Below are 17,711 nucleotides of genomic sequence, written 5' to 3'. Positions count from 1 at the left end.
CTGCAGCAGCCTGTGGCCTGGGCCCGTGCTCCCACAGGAACCAGCTGCAGCAACTTCAGTGCTCCAGAGATTCAATCCATCTTAATTGTTGGGACCCCCCCATAGCTACTAACCATCCCTGCAGATATTTCCCATAGGCTAGGTCCCTCCCTGCCAGTGAAGTGTCAGCACAGTGGTTTGCTTATGGCAGCATTCGGTGTGAGATGAAAGAACTCCATGTTTATAGTGGGAAGGCATCTCCCACCATAGCTCTGGAGAGAGTAGTGTGTCTGTCTACATGAATGTTTGAGTTCAGGAATCCTTCAGTAAAGAGCTCTGGGCTTATCTGTGATGGCCAAGTGAATTTATAAATATATCATAGGCCTGCTGAGCAGCTCCTCTCCACCACTGACGCACCTGGCTAAGGGCTTGCAGGATGTGGGTCATTAGGAAATGAAACAAAATGGGGAATTTGGGAGACAGTGTGGTGGACAACTCATTCTTTACTTTCTCCCTCTCCCGCCCCCACCCCCGTCATTCTGATAAAACACACTACCTGGTAAACATCCACTTTGAGACTTTAGATTAACTTATTTTTCTCTTTCTTGCTAGCTGAATGCTGTTGGGTTCTCCATGTGTGACTCATAAGCTGTTGTTTCAAACCTTTAGTTTCCTCCTCTTCTTTTGCACAGCAAATGAAAGTCTAAGGACTTGTAGTTCAATTATATTAACCAACCAACTGAGGAAGTAAAATGATCACATGCAAGGGGTGTCGCCTGCTTGCTGCACTTGTTTGCGTTCAGTTGACATCAGAGTTATAACAAGCCTCTAAATACAGGGCTGACTTCCTTGTGGGGAACAGCATTGCTCAGACGCCAGCCTGGTGCATTAGCAGTGGGACAAGGCAGCCGGTGACTCAAAGCATAGTATCGGACAAGTCACAGAGCTCTCTGTGAGTACAACTCTTCACTTTTATTCATTTCAGCCAACGCAGGAGGGTGGTAGAGGAGAAAGTTGAGTTTTCACCCACACAATCCTTCAGCATGACCAAATGGTTTAGCCTCCCACCAAATATTCTGTGAGGCTGTTTGATCAGTATTTTTAGCTTCTTAGACTAGTTCTTAAAATTTCCTGTGGAGACAATGTCCACAGGTAAGAATCAAATTAGTGGTAGCTGATACATTTCAAGAGCTGTACAGCTACCTTTTCAGCAGCAGCCAGCACAAGTTGGGGATGGAGAGGAGCGCTAAAGTGGTATAAAGCTGTCCACGCACTCCTGGCACTGCAGCATGCAAGTCAGAGGAGACTGACTGCTGCTCTCGCTTAATGCCAGCTATGAACAACCTCAGGCTCCAAAACCTTTTATTTATGGCTGAGTTAATACCTTTTATTGGACCAACCTCTGGGCATGAGACAAGCTTTCAAGCTACACAGAGCCCCATTCACTCCTCTGGCACAAATATCCAGCTGTGAGGGTCTCTCTGTAAGATCAGGGGCTTCAAAGAGAAGTGACTGTGGGACAGAGCCTTGGCTGGTGTAAATTGTGGTAGCTCATGGGGAACTACCCTGTTTACACAAGTTGAGGGTTGGGCTCATTGTCTGTTTCAAGTCTCTACCCATTGACTATACCCAGTTGCCCCATAGCCCATACATTGTTAGTCAGCTAGTGGAGATGTTGCAGAAGTGAGTCTGGAGGGGAGCGTGAGGGAGAAGCCGGTGGCCTTACAGATCAGTTCCGAGCGGACATTCAGTGGGAGTTCCCTTGGAAATGTATTTTCACTATTAATGTGCCCCTTGACCCATCCGTTTCTGCTACTCATTTAAAAGCAGGGAGGGAGGAGACACACACAATCTATTCAATAAGGCAATTTGCTTGCTCTGCTTTCCCAGCCCAAAGTGTAATCCTCTGGGGCTTGAAACCAGGAACTTGGGATCAAACAGCCTAAACCTCTCCTCTGGTGCCTGAGCAGAAAGACCCAGGTTGCACAGCTCACAGGAGCTAGCAGACTCCAACCCTCTGTCTGTGGCTGGACCACTAGGGGGAGCCCAGAGCCACAGTGCAGACGTGGGTGGGTTACAGATGGGGTCTGGCCAGCGAAGCTCAGACCACGTTCCAGAGAGCCACAGCACCCCCAATCCCCACTTAGGTCACAACACATGTTGTGATGCCCTGGCTGGAGTGACTGACATGGGGATTGAGCCCAGGACCCATGGATCCAAAAGCACGAATCTCCATGGCCTGGGATAAGGAGCCTGGCTCCTTAATGCAAAGCCTGCAGCAAACACATGAGCCTCTACCTGGGACTAGCCGCTGGTGAGGACAGCAGCAATGTGAGGGCAGGTACCCAAGGGGTACTACTCTTCTATAATTAGTTATATTATCATTGTGCCTAGGAGCGCGAGGCATGGACCGGGACTCCACTGTGCTAGGTGCTGTACAAACACAGAACAAAAAAGTTGGCTCCGGCCAGGAGCAGTTTACAATATGAGTCTAAGATGAGAGACAACAGTAGGATACATACAGCAGGGGCGTACAAGAACTCAGTGACACAGGACTGATCGGCCTCACAGCCAGTGGTCTCGGCCCACTAGCACATTGTTCATTGTGCTAGCCAACGACCATATTTTAAACTGCAAACTCATCAGGGAAGGAACTTGGCTTTTGAAAAATCTGAAAAGCCCAGTGCTGAGACAAAGATGGTATTACAGGTGAACCCTGATTCATTGAAGCTCTAAGTTAACTACCATCCACTTTTGCCCCCAAGAGAGCCTCCTGTTGTAAAGTAGCTCAGCTTCGCTGGAAGGAAACGTCAGCCTTCACTCCTGCAGAGATGAGGTTGGGTTAAAATGCCAGTCTAAACTAGTGCTTCCATCATGGAGCTGCAGTGGCAGTAGGCTTTCAGAAAAATGCCAGGGCAAGACCCAGTACAACATTCCTAGCAAACGCTGGAGAAAGTTACGTTAGCTTAGCTTAGTCTCAGGCAGGCATACTCAGTCTGCTCCTCTCGCCACAGCCCCTCAACAATGAATCCAACTGAAATTAAAACTGCTCAAATAAGTTTAGGCTCAAGGTGTTACACCTACACCTTTGTAAGGGTAAACTCTTTTTGTTCAAGTAAAAAAAACCTCCCTGACAGAAAAGCTAGTACTAAAAAAACAACAGGTTAAGTCAGGCATCAGCGGAACATCTGAGTGATTTCACCTGAACAGTTTCACAAGAGCAGAATTTTTCATGAGTGCTAACCTGTTTTCAAAGTTCCGAGTAATACTGAAAATAATACACTCCCTCTTTGCCACTAGATGAAGTTTGCCATATTTGTTGAGTTGCTATGACATCTGAGATCACTCCATTGAAATCAGAACGATGTTATCTATGGTTCATTAACCACACTGAGCAAATTGAAAATCCCCAGTTATGTTTTATTCTAAGTGATTTCCTGTGAGATGAGAGTAGTGCAATGCCTGTCTTCAACCACTCTCCCCAAGAAGCTGACAAAAACTGGATGCTCTACAGGGGTGCTTTTCTAACAAGAGTGGAGCAGAAGAACCTCCATGGTGTCTGAGGAAAAGCTAGGGCACTCTCTTAAGCCAGAAGGGACCTAATAAGACTGGCCTCTTGTACAGGTGTAACTGTACTGAACGTGTGTGAGAGAGAGAGCAGTTCCTTGGCTACCACATTTAACTGTATTATTTAAAATCTTTTCCCCACCTCTAAAGCTGATGCCAGCAAAAAAGCAGCCGAGAGAACAAAAGCATTAAGTAAAGGGAACAGAAAAGCCTGCTGAGACTGGCCCTGGCAGGTTCACATCCTGCCGACTGGTAACAGCCCAGACCCAGAGGAAGTACCTGCTGTGCAGATGGAAGCGCACCTGGGCAAGATGGAGTTTTTCTGCAAGCTGGGGTATGGCAAGCAGGACATCTGCAAAGTGCTGGAGAATCTGGGCCAAGGGGCCCTGGAGGATGATGTGCTAAAAGAGTTGATTCGGGTAGGTAGCAGGCCTGCGGTTCAGGAGAGGCAGGCCCAGCATCCTCTCCCAAAACTTGTCCCTCGGGGGTCATGTAGCAGGCTGGCAGTGCCCAAGCAGCCAGAAGAAGAGGCAAGCGATTCTTCCAGTCACTTGAGACCTATCGTGATCGATGGCAGCAACATTGCTATGAGGTATGTGCCTTTCCATTTTGATACCTACAAGGGATTTCCATTTCTCAGTAACTTTGCATTTGAATCCAGCCTGAAGTTGTGCTCTCCTTTGTGTGTGAAGCACACAAGATGCTTGGTGAGGATATCTCATATCTCTGTTCATGGGGCTGTAGCTTATTTCATGGACCTGCTCTCCCTCAGTATCATGAGCTGATTTTTAAAATAATGATCACCTCTGATCACCATTTTGAAACTAACTCCTAACCTCTACTGTCTGTAGCAATATGTTTCACAAGGCTTCCCTTCACTTTAGTTCCTAAGTGAGGTCATGCTATCGCTACACACAAGTATTCAGGAGATCTAACTCAATATGCTGAGGCATTGGCAGGACAAGCTGGAGGACCAGATAAAGTAAATACTATACTTGGTTTTCAAAAATCAGATTCATTTGGAGAAGTCCAGATAAGCAGCAGCACAGTATTTCAGTTGATTGAATCTTGTATTTGTTCAGTAGATCACATGGTTAGTTCCTGTACTGTTTTTGCCATTTTGTCTGGATTGTAAATCAGGTGACCATGACTCAAGAAAGAGAGTGAAGAGTCTAACTGACCTGAGAAGCAGAAAGCAGTTCAAATGGGGAAATGTGGATTTTGGTTTTGCCAAAACCTCAAGCATCATCATTTTGGTTTTACAAGCACAACCCCAAAACATCCCTGGCTTGTGTGTTTTGGTTTTGATTCATGATTTATAGGAATTGGACTATATTACATTTTCCAAGTGTTTATCAGCTCAGTTGTGACTTTCATACTGAAATAAATCTTCTTTCTCTCTGTAAATAGTTTGTGTTCCACTTCTAGGATGAGAAGTAGAATTTTTAAAAATATACATACTCCAGTTACTGTGGCAAAAACGCAGCTGAGCACGCAGGAGACATGCAACTAGCACCAACATTGCATTATACACCCCTGTAAAGCTGGCGATGGAAACTCCAGGTGTTCAGAGTTAGTACTGGATAAACATCCAAATGTTTCATCGTTTACTTCAGTGACCTTAACCTCCAAGGCCATCAAGCCCAGCAGCAATCACCTTCTAAACCTACACTGACTGTCAATTATTCCTATCCAACCAACTCCCATTTCCCTACTTGATGACATTGTCTTAGGAGACTCCTTGGCATGCTCTCCTTTCTTGCATTGTTGGGGGGGAGGGGGAAGAGACAAAAAAGATTTCCCATTCAGCATCTTCAGTCCTGGGAGGGGGGAGGGGGAGTTCCCCATATAAGGAGCCTGATCCTTGGGAAGCAAGAATGAGAACGGAGAAAACCCCTCCAGAGATTGACCCTTGGGGAAGGAAAGAGAACCCTGCCTGGTAACTTCTTCCTCTGGATGGAGGGAGAAGTGCCAAAGATTTATCTTCCAGGCAGAATGGTGGGAGCAACCAACTCCCCGAGGCAGGAGAGAGAAGGCTGGGTATGAGCATGGGAGACCCATCCCCTAGGCAAGTAGGGAGGGAGCAGCACCTGCTTTAGCTTCGGCTCTCCTGCCCAAAACTGGAATTTTCTACCCTCTCATTTTTCCCTCCGACTCAGCCTAGAACCTGCCACAGGTTCCTCACTTACTTCACCAGGCCCTGAGATCAGCCCCAAACCACTCTCAACCTTCAGACCCCTGAACCACCTCCACCATTGCCAGGTACTCCTTCTGCAGGATCTTCATTGGTGCTGAGTCTCCACTTAGCCCCGACTCCATGCAGGACCTCTGCCCTCACAGATCCCTGAAGGTTTTCAAGGGCAATGGGGGAAAGCCAACAACCTGTCCTTCACCCCTTGTACAGCTGTCTTCCACTGCAGCTGTCACTTGAGTATGCCTCCGAGCAGGGCAGTGTCCCATAATGCTTAGTGTGTAGTTGCTGGAAAATTTGGACTCCACTGATGATGTTGTGACTTGACAGTGAGAGGGCTTTGATACCGACATGTGGCACCACAGTAGTACTAAAGAGGAGGAAAATGCTGTTTTAAATGATGTCCCAAAGAGCTTTGGAGAAGTGTTTTAGGATCTTTGGAGAAGGGACTTTGTTGTTGATTAAACGGCTGATTCTTCATTCCTTGTGTTAGGCCAGTTGCGAGTGAATCACTGTAGCCCAGGGGGTTTATGCACATGTTCTGGGCTAAACAATAAAGTAAAGCAACAGGGAGCTTGGTTTTTATTGTTGGATACAGGTACTGCATAGTAAAAAATAAAGCCAAAACAATCTCGAATTAGGGGCTGGATCGCCATCATCAAAGGTTCTAGTGAATTCACAAACTGCTTGAAATTAATGCCCACGTTACAATACTTAATACTGATAATGGACTCAAAGTGAAAAGTGCTAACTACTGAGTCCCCACTAGCTCTCTGAAAGGTAGCTAAGTAAATTTGCAGAGTGGTTAAGTGGTTTGCTGAAGGTCATACAAGGAGTCACTATCACAGCTGGGTTACAACACAGGTGTGCATAGGCTCACCTGAAAACCACAAGACCATCTTTCTTTGCAGGATCCTGCGATGGAATTAGACTGCAGCTCCATAATTCAGAGCTCTCCCTGGTCTGCTGTGTGCCTAATCTTTTACTTCAGAGATCACCAGACAGGAAATGTTCAAAACCAGTGATGCTATGCTGTAGGTGCAGTAGATGGTTTTGGTTGCAATGTTGCTACTATTTTGAGCTTTTAGGCCATATACCCAAAATGGGTTTCCAAAAGTAGTTTTTAAGTGAGGTATAACACAAGACAAATCAGGCTCCTGAAAGGGGTACAGTAGTCTGGAAAGGTTGAGAGTCACTGGTCTAAATGATCTCAGTGGTCCTTTCTGGCCTTAGAATCTATGAAAATTAATTAGATCACTGGATGGCTCTAGAAGGTGCTTTTAGCTAAAACACTCCCAGTGATGCTGGAAAAGGGGCTTTGGCATCCTAGCATCTTGGTGACAAACTTCATTGGTACATGGTACAGAAAGATCATGTGGTGTAGTAGATAGGGCACTGTACTGTATCAAGCCATCTCTATATATATGGTGGGGGGAAATAACATGTCTTTGTCTCTTGTCTCCCAAACCTGAGTAGGATGGTTGAAAAACAGTTTGCATCCCCATCTCTAACAGAGTCACAAACTATATTAACCATGAGCTAGACTGCCTGGGGAGAGGAGCTCTACAGCAGAGCTCCTGATGGCAGGGCTGTTAAAACAACAAACATATCCCTTCCCAACTTGAAAAGGGAACTGCCAGAATCTTACCAGCTGCAAGCATATTAAAATGAAAAAGTGGTTATGTAGTTTAGTATGCGCAGGTATGTCTAGCAATATTCAAGCTGCCAGGTGGAGGAAGGCATTCTGGGTAGTTCAGCGCTGACTCTATTTTATTTTGTTTCACTGTAATAACATCACTGCTTATCCAGTACTAATCCTTAGAGCTTTTCATCCACAGAACCTCAAGCATTTTACAAAGGTGGCTAAGTATTATTGCTATACTCGCTATGCCAAACACAAACTCCTGGGGTCTGATTCTCTTTGCATCTGCACTGGAGTAAATCCAGAGTGACGGTACATGGCTATAACAGTGGTGTAAGTGAATGGGGAAGTAGGCTTCTGGTATTGGAGGCCTGTAACCACAGCTCCTTCAGAGGCAGCTGGGTGGCTCCCCCTAAATTCCATTCCATAAAATTCCATTTTATCATTTTGGGATAATCAATCATTTCACTACCGCACTTATGATTCAGCATAAAATGATACTTTCCATGCCTTTGTTAGTTCGGAAGATAAATGTACTCTGTACCTGTGACAGTAATTATATAAACATTTCTAACCTATCTTTCATGTCACTATAGATGGGTGCAGATGTAGAACTATAACAACAGACTCATAATTAGTGTGTGTATTCTGCAATGTTGAAAGCACTAGTATGATTGTGGAGATATGATCTAGAGAGTTCAAAGTACACAAGTGAGGCTGCTGTAGATAGCGTGGGTGTGGATATGTTTTTCCATTTCAGGACCATAGCATAGGGTTCAATCTCTGTGTGATGATTACTATATATGAAAACAGTACATTTATTTCCTTGTGCAGAGATGGTTAAGAGCAATGAAATTACCTTCTTCAGTGTACTGTTTAGTCAAATTTAAACCTTCTTCAATGTACAATGTAGTCAAATTTAAACAAGCCATAATGACAAACAAGAACTTTATGGGGCAGGGTGAAGAAACCGAACAAGGATATAGTCTCTTACAGGCTCTCTCAGACATCATTTCCCTAGGCCATCCTGACTGATGCTGAATTTTAGCCGATTTCCATAACTGGGTTTGCTACAACAGATCTTCCTAGGTTTTCCCCTGGCCTCTGGCCTGGACAGACAAAATCCAACGATTTGGGCTAGATTAAAGTGGTCTAGGGCACAGGGTCTCCTATTTTCCCATCCCCACATGGTGGTCCTGTCCCCTGCTGGGGAGTCATTGGCAGGGAGCACCTACACATGCAATCTGCTGGGAGGGTGGTGGGGATTTCCAGTCATGTGTCCTCCACGCCCCAGTTTGAGTCCTGCCTCTCAAAGAGTCAGCTGGAGAAGAGTGACCTGCAGCCACCCTGGCCATCATCTTAACATAGTACAGCAAGAGAATAGGGCCTAAGAAGTTTTATTTCTGAGGAGAAAATTGCTGCTTTGCGATTCAGCTCCCACCATGAGCACTTTCTGTTCAAAACACCAGCCTACACCGGAAGGGGAGTCCAGAGCAGCCCCACATGGACTAAAGTGAATCCAACCTTTATGTCACAGGTCCATCTCTACATGGAGGCTGAGGTAGTCGGTGTGAGGGAGAGGGAGAGTATCTCCCCAATTACATCTGCCCTTGAAGTCTAGTGTGCAGGAGCACTTGTCCTTGAAAACATCCCAGTTGTGGTGCAAATAAAATGTCACTTCTTCCTTTGGAAGATATATTTGAAGTTGTGCAGCTGAGGCTCTCTGCTCAATATGTAAAGGTGGCTTCCATGGCTATCATTAAGAGGTGCTGGGGCTGATGTTGTGATTACCTTGTATTACTAATTCAGCTTCCAAGAGCTGCATGAACCTCTTCCTGAATCTTAACCTATTTCCCTCTCTCTTTTCTGGTTGCAGCCATGGGAACAAAGAAGTGTTCTCATGCCGGGGGATTCAGCTGGCAGTGGACTGGTTCAAGGAGAGAGGCCACAAAGACATCAAGGTCTTTGTCCCATCGTGGAGAAAGGAAGCACCACGATTTGATAGCCCCATTACAGGTAGACAGGGTGTTCCAAGAACAATCTGAAATATATTACAAATTAACCTTTTCTATAGCAACACTGTACCTCTATCATGTCATGCAAAGGGTAGGCATTGGGGACTTGAGGAATCTGATGCAATTCTCTCCTGGAGAGAAAGCAGCACAATGGAAGCAGACAGCAAGGCACACATTTCAGGGTGTTTCAGTGATGAATCCGTTGCTGTGTATATGCTGTTGCTGTCTGTGGAGCATGTGTGACAGACATCAGAAGCTTTTGCTTCAAAAGCACAGACCTCTGCCAGTTGAGCTAAAGGAGAATGAATCTCTGGTAGCGCTTAACTGCATTATGATGTATGGTATAGCTGTCAGCTGTATTACTTGAGGGTGACATTTCTCCAGCAGCAGTTAGTTGCAACACACAAACGACAGCCAATCCACAACATTTTCGGTTATGTCATTACCGATATAGGCACTTACTGTGTAAAATATATAAAACATGTTAGCCAAAGCCTATATCTGCACAGAGGGGCAGAGAGCGGAGAAGAAATGAGTGTACAAAAATGAATCAGCAAGAACACTGAGCTTACGATCGTGCTGCTGCTTCTAGATAAGAAGACAGACCCACGTGGAAGAGGGAAAAGAAATAAAATTGCTGTTACAGGTGAAATTGTGTGCATAGCCCTAATGTTTACAGAGCCAACAGCAGGAATGACTGACAATAAGCCATGTAGCCTGTTATCGGTTCAGAACTGATTTTGAACCACCCAGACATTTTCTGTTGTTTGTAATTCAGTAATCCAGTATCTGCAGTCCCAGATATGTAAATTGGCTACCTCCTAAAGAGGCTTGCTTAATGGTGGGTTCTCACATATGAGGGGATGATTTTGAGAGCACCATTAGCTCCCACTGCAGTCGGGGGGAGTTGTAGGTGCTCAGCGTAGCTCAGGATCACAGCTTAATCGTCCTTTAAGCCCAGATTTCAAAAAAATAGATGTCTAAGGCTAGGCTCCTGAGTCCATATTTAAACACCTAATTTATACCTTTGTTGAGTTCTCATCAGCTCCTGCTGATGCCAATAGTTCAGTGCCCCTGAAAAAAAAATCACATCCCTCACTTAGGGTCCTGAGTCTGTATTTAGGTACCTAAAAACCCTTATTATTTTTAAGATGCTTTTAGATTCTTAAAGGACTCCAACATATGTTTGGTACACGCTAATCACCGATTTCCCTCCCTCTTGTTTTTGTTTTCAGATCAGCACATTCTTGATGAGCTTGCAAAGCAAACCATTCTCGTATACACCCCATCCCGCAAGGTGAAAGGCAGGCGGGTGGTCTGCTACGACGATCGCTATATAATTAAAGTGGCCCATGAGAAAGATGGGGTGATTGTGTCCAATGACAACTACCGGGACCTCCAGAGTGAGAATCCTGAGTGGAAGTGGTTCATAGAGAAGCGGCTACTCATGTACTCCTTTGTCAGTGACAAGTAGGGGACAATTGTCTTTACTTTTATTTACATCCTTGAATGCTGTGGACCAAATTCAACCCATAAGTGCAACTTTAATTGATGTCAAAGGGAGCAGGTGTATTTTTAAGAGAGTCTGCTAGGGCATCCTGTCTTTAGTTTTTTCTTCCCCACCTCTGGTCTCAAAGGTCCTGTGTAACTCCTTGAAGAACTTGTCTATTTCAAGTTTACTGAAATAGGACCCTTGTTGCTCCTAAAGCCCGACTAGTGCAGAGAATAAGAGATATGAGATGAAGATAGGCCTGTGTCTCCCTGTCACACCACTATAACATTTATTTTGGACAGAGACACAATGAAATTGATATCTGGCAGCAGGGAGGCATTTGGCTGCTTGGCAGTATGTCTAATAGTCCTGCTGGGTTAAGAGTGAGTTAAACCTCCCCCTCCCTTTGTGAGTAATTCTTTCCCCTCCATTTTCAATTCCTCCCAGACAGTAGCTGCAGCAGCAAGAGGCCAGGATCCTTCTAGCTGCAGCAGAGAGAGGCCAGGATCTGCAATTAGATCCTGGTCTCCCACACGACTGATCCCCTCACTATTTTTTTGCATTCATCATAGATATATGAATCTGGGTGGTGTGCAGATCATTCCCCATTTCGTAGGTCTTTCTCTGCCCCTGAAAAGGTTGTTACTCAGTCAACTGGTCCAGGCCTTTATTTAGCTGGGTAATGTGCACTGAGAGCAAGTTTTCATTCAAACTGATAGCGTAGCCACCAAGCCTCTCGAGATGTGGTACGCTCAACTGATTTTACCTTTGATATATCAGACTGCTGGTCGTTCTGAGCCACCCAAAACTGCACTAAAATACTTGGCAATGCATTTAATGTAATGGTGTTTGGTTTCTTCATGCCCTTACTTATCAGCATAATGGGACTCAAAGGTCAGATCTGTTGTCTCTCTAACAATCAGGTTACTTCCCTTGTTAATAATGGGTATCAAACATTTACATAACATTTCTCCTTGCCCTTGTCTTCCTTTCCCATTCATAAGGCTGTCAACATTTTCACAAGCCTCACTGCAAAAAAAAAAAAAAAAATTTAAAATACGTCTAGCTATTTTTGCCAAGCACATTAGGACAGACCTGCTCATCTCTAAGAGACACTTAGGATGCCAGCTGCTGGTTCCATTACACACAGAGATAGGGAATTAAATGTCCTCGCTCATTCACATGCCCCAACCCCACCAACGCTTTGTTGCTATCTCACATAACCATGGTCACCGATAGACCAGAAAGAGCTACGGCCAATCAGCATTTGCTGAGAGATGTGTGGGCTAGTGCTCTGAACAGAGGATGAGGAGAGAGGAGCTGCTCAGTTTCTAATCCACTCTGACAACTTCTGTGGCCTAAATTGGTCAGTTAGCTTCTCTTCCTCTGTTTCATCAGCCAGCTAGTCCCTCACAGGGGTATTGTGAGGATTAATTGGTTTATTACTATAAAAGTGCTAACTGTTATTGACATTCATGCTGTGATGGCTCTTCCTAAAACATCACATTCAGATGACAGGGGAATCAGTTCTCCAACTCGCCATGCTTCGAAGACTTACATAACACAATATCACTGCATGCAGAGGCTCATAGGTAGGTCTGGTATTCAACCAAGGCTTAGTGCTAGGTCTTAGAAATCCATGTGTTCTTACATACAGTGCATGTGTGTTGCATAGGAAGATGAAGTAATGGCAGAGTGATGAGACATCAGCCTTCACTCTGATTTCACTGGTGGATTTGAGTCTGCCAACTCCTACTCTTTTAAAATATGTATATATTGTAGAGTTGGGGGGGCCAAACACAGATCATTGTGCTGCAAACACTGCAAATAGATGCACGCAGGGAGTCTGGGCAGATACCAACATGTCATTTTCTGTTGCTTCGAAAGCATCATACAGGGCCTGAAAATTCAAAGTCATTGCCTGGCCAACATAACGCCAACCCTTTCTCTCCGCAGCTTGAGATTCCAGCACGGATACCAGAACGGGGTTCTCAGACTTTTGTACTGGTGACCCCTTTCACACAGCAAGCCTCTGAGTGCCACCCCCCTTATACATTAAAAACACTTCTAAAATATATTTTACACCATTATAAATGCTGGAGGCAAAGCAGGGTTTGGGGTGGAGGCTGACAGCTCGCAACCCCCTGAGGGGTCCTGGCCCCCAGTTTGAGAACCCCTGCTCTAGAACCTGTGGCAAGGAGAGGAGCTCTGTGAACTCGCAGTACGGCACCTGCAGGGCTGGTCAGCTAAAGGGCACTATTTCCCTCCCAGAGAGAGTGTGGCTGCAGCTCGGAGATCTAAGATGGAGGAGTGTGGATTTTTAGTTCATCCTTCCTCCTTTTGATAGGGATTGTGTAAATGTTACAAGGCTTTTCTGTCATAACTCTGCACAATAAATGATTAAAAAAAATAAAGCTCCCAGAGTGGAATGTAAGTGAAATGCAGTATTTCACAAAGGGATGTCTATTGAGTGACTAATGCTCTTTTTGGGTTTCAGGTTTATGCCTCCTGATGACCCACTAGGCCGTCATGGACCTACTCTTCACAATTTCCTCAGCAAAAAGCCAGTGTTTCCTTTTACTAGATGGCAGCCCTGTCCTTATGGTAGGTTTTCTTTAACTTGACACAGTGATGCCTGCCTGTTTTAATTCTGGAGCTCCTTACCACAGCTCTGAGGGGGGCACACAGCTCCAGCTGCGGCCAAAGCTGCAGGTCAAGGGCGCCAGCCCGCACTCCGGCCCTGTTGTTGAAGCGAGATTACGGAGGTCCGGTAAAGTCACAGCATCTGTGACTCCCCTGACCTCTGTGACTAAATCGTATTCTTCATAGGCGCTAACTCCATGGGTGCTCTGGGGCTGGAGCACCCCAGGGAAAAATATAATGGGTGCTCAGCACCCACCAGCAGCCCCACTGATCAGCTTCTCTCCCTCCCCCCAGTGCCTCCTGCCCGCCGCAATCAGCTGTTCAGCAGCATGCAGCAGGCACTGGGGAGGAGGGGGCAGAGCACACTCAGGGCAGGGGGTGGAATGAGGTGGGGGTGGGGTCGTGGGAAAGGGGTGGAGTGGGGGGCGGGGCTGGGGGTGGAGCAGGGATCGAGCACCCCCGGCGAAAGTGGCAAGTTGGCACCTCTGGTATCCTTAGTAATAGCAAATTGCACTTCCCCTACCTCACAGCAGTGTTGAGGATAAATACATTAAAGACTGTGAGGTGCTCAAATACTGTGGGGAAGGGTTCCCTTCTAAGTACCTAAAATAGATAAATTAATATTTGTCTGATACTTTAATGTCCCACTCCTACCTCTCAGCTCATTGTTTTGTTTTCTTTCAGGCAAAAAATGCACATATGGCAGCAAGTGCAAATTTTTCCACCCAGAACGATTGCACCAAGCTCAGCTGTCAGTGGCTGATGAGCTCCGAGCCAAAACAAAGGCCTCCTCTCAAAGCTTGGAGACAGAGGAAGAAAAGCTGAAGGCTGCCCCGACTACAACCCAAGGAGGGAATGCATCCCACGGTGCCGGCATAGAAAGGCTGGAGGAATCCAGTGGTGCTACAGGAGGCGGCAGCTCCACTCAGAGCTTTGCACCGGATTGGTTCCATTCCACGCAACAGGAAAGGAGATACACCGAGCATTCAGCGAGAGCCTGGGGAGACAGGCCGCTCCGTAAGCTGGAACCCCAACAAAATGTATTACACCAAGACCTAGAGAGAGATCAAAGGCTCATGGAAAAGCAGCTCTCTGAGTTATCCCTCAGGGACAAGCTATATAGTGCAAATAGGCTGGCAGACCCCTCTAAGAGAGGAGATACAATGGACAGTATCCATCAATGCTGTCATCTTAGACACAATCTATACGTAACTCATCACAACCATAGTTTGGACTGCATGTGCTTACAACAGTGCGAGCTGCCTTCTCATCTTTGTAGGCACCCAGCTCACCCTAGGCCTGAGCACCGCTGCAATGTGCGAATGTCAGCGGCACAAAGTCAGAGAATCCAATACACTGTGGACAGATCTCAGGCCACACAAGGCCTACAGGCCCAACAGCAAGTCACACACTCTGTCAGGTCTCCTCTTAATGGCCCATTTCCCTACAGCAAACGTGAAGATGGACAATACCAAAGGCATTTGCAGAATCAGCCTCCCATTCAGCCATTTTTGTTAGATCCCCGCAAGGAGCCCGGCTCCTTCAGCTACTCACCCACTTCTCACAGCGAGTATCTCCCGAATCATGCTCCAGAGCCACTTGCTGGAGAGCGAGCACACATCCGCAGTGTGCTCTGCTCTGTCTTCCCATACGATGTAGTGGATCGAGTTATGTTCTTGTACCCTGATCTCAAGGATATGGCTAGTTTAATTTTACTAATTCAAAGACACAAGCACTTATGAAGTGGTGGAGACCCTCCTAACATCAGTGCCCCCAAAAGAAAACCAAAAACCAAGAGACTTTGCCAGCTGGGGCCAGGGGTCCAAGGTTGTTTCCAGCTCTGCCAGTGACTCACTGTGTCGCCTTGGGCAAGGCAATTAGACTCAAATGGTGGCAGGCAGCCACGGGCCCAGCAGGCAATGGTACGGAGCTGCACCACCCGTGGAGGGATCCTGGGGAGGGACTGTGCCTTGGAGAGTGATTCCTTCCTTGAGGCACAATCCTCACTGAGTTCCCTACAAGAGGGCAGGGAGACTGCGCCACCCTTAGGATCCCCCTCATGTGGATGGCCCACTCTACTTCCTGTTGTGGGGCTGTTGCCCCTTCTCCCTTCCCATCTTCTGAGAGATGCCAGCCATCCCTGGAAGTGGAGCAGGCACTGGGGTCACCAGCATACAGGTGCTGCAATTGTGACTGACCTATATAGAGACACACAAGGAACATGTACTCTTTGAAAACCTTCCACCCATCCAAAGAAGGGTCAGTCACAATCGGGGCCTTTAACTTGCCTATTCTTTACTCGCTAACAACATTGCCCCACCTTACAGAGCAGTTGCTGCAAGGCTTAGTGTATGTTTTACAAGCACTTTAAGAGCCTTTAATCAAAGATGCTATTGCAGTGGGTTTCAGCCTGTGGTCAGCCTGTGGTTTAGCAGGCCAATGCTCAAACCACTGAGCTATCCCTCGCCCCTGCTCATGAGAGCAATGTGGGACAATCGTCCTTTGAAGAGATTTGCATTTTTAAAGGATTCCCCTCAGAACTCAGATTTTCTTTAAAAAAAATAAAATAAAGCGATGACAATCCACAGAAAGCCACAGAGCATATCTCCCACTAGCATGGGCTTCCTCCCATGAGGGCCAAACTTCTCCCGGTCTCACACAGAGCTGCTTTCATTGTCTTTTGGTTACTCTGTTGAAATGACAAAGGTTGAATGGGAAGACTGAGGTTCTGTTCCCATTGCAGAAATGCATGCAGGCTTCCTGCAGTGTCCTCATTTCTGTGTGCTTAGTGCAACTATTTGGAAAAGTCAGAACTTCAGCAGAGGATAAATCCTGCAGTTTTTACTCACAGACTATCCTATCCATTGAAGCTAATGAAAGTTCAGCCCAATTAAGGAATATATTACTGCAAGATTTGAGCCCTTCCCAAAAAGGGGTGGCCTCAGGATGCAATAGTCTATCCTGTGCGCTCTGGAAAAGGAGACAGTTTCACCATGCCAAACATGAGTTGGGCACCCAAAGACAGACACACCAAATCACTAGTCATGTTTTAAAATTTTGGCCTAAAAAGTGTAGTTCCATCAAAAGGCTCGTACACTCTCTCTGAGCTTTGTACAAACTTCCCATTGTAGGAGCTCTGCCTACAAGATCTAGTATATTGCTTCATAGACATTGGTCACACACCAACATTACATTTTTAATGTGGCCTTTTCCCACATTAGTCTGATATCCCAGCTATAAGAGAACGTTGGCTTTTCGTCATTGCATGTCTGCCTTTATAATTACAGCCACTAGGCCCAATCCTGTCCTCGCTGAATGGTTAACAACTCCCATCAGCTTTGTGGGAGCAGGATTGGACCCATTTTATACTTCACAAGATAAAAAGTAGGTTTCTTTTAAAAATCTGTTTTGTTAGTTAAGAAATATTAGCAGGGTTCCTACAGACCATGGCAGAGACAGCTGAAGCTGATGATGATCCATATTCAGCACTTAAGAGCAGTTCAACTCCATTTAGTGGGTTTATCTTTGACTTAAACCCTGAACTCCTCTGAATTTTTTTCTGGACAAAACACAAGGATGGTGATAATGAGAAGAGAAGCTGTTTTTCTTATATGAAAAAACAAAAACTTAACTGAGTTAAACTGACCTTTAGTTACCCACTATGGTCCCAGTTGTACAGTTGATTTATGGACGCAAACGTTTAAACTGTGTTCCTTTGGGACATGTTTGATTTTGGTAAGCTGTAAAGCTGCAAGCCTGTGCCATTTAATTATCTAGGTTACAAAACATGGAATCTTAAATTTGACCCTTTTTGGAATTTTTCCAAACTCTAAGTATGTCACATTGTAACACATATTAAATGTTCTTCATTATATGGATGACATTCTGCTTTAGAAAAAATATTTGTATATCTGAGCTGTTCAATTTAATACACACACACAGTCTCTCACTCCTGCCACACTGTCCTGCAAGTACCTGTCTACATCTAATCTCTGTAGGATCGGTAGAGGATCTCTTATCCATTGCTTCTTTTTGGGGTATTTTCTTCAAGAGTAATATGGTCCGGCCCTGCATTCTCTCTGACCACCACACCTACCACCTGCACAAAAGAGCCAATGTAGCTCAATAGCTTGAGACTCTGAACATGCATCGCTATCACTGCTATCCAGCAGCTTGTCTGGG

The 17,711-nt window shown here is 45.7% G+C and overlaps 1 protein-coding gene across 1 annotated transcript; it reads left to right on the top strand.

The window, feature by feature from the left end:
- Positions 1–791: 791 nt before the first annotated feature.
- Positions 792–17,391, top strand: ZC3H12D (zinc finger CCCH-type containing 12D). The gene is made up of 6 exons (XM_077813186.1): positions 792–931; positions 3,697–4,138; positions 9,256–9,395; positions 10,630–10,864; positions 13,384–13,490; positions 14,214–17,391. The coding sequence occupies exons 2-6, from the start codon at positions 3,837–3,839 to the stop codon at positions 15,269–15,271; spliced, it is 1,842 nt and encodes a 613-aa protein (XP_077669312.1). The 5' UTR covers positions 792–931; positions 3,697–3,836; the 3' UTR covers positions 15,272–17,391.
- Positions 17,392–17,711: the final 320 nt, after the last annotated feature.

This window comes from Eretmochelys imbricata, chromosome 3 (assembly GCF_965152235.1).
Source record: "Eretmochelys imbricata isolate rEreImb1 chromosome 3, rEreImb1.hap1, whole genome shotgun sequence".
Classification (NCBI taxonomy): domain Eukaryota; kingdom Metazoa; phylum Chordata; order Testudines; family Cheloniidae; genus Eretmochelys; species Eretmochelys imbricata.
Note: the sequence above shows the minus strand (reverse complement) of the source record. Positions and strands in the feature narration are given on the sequence as shown.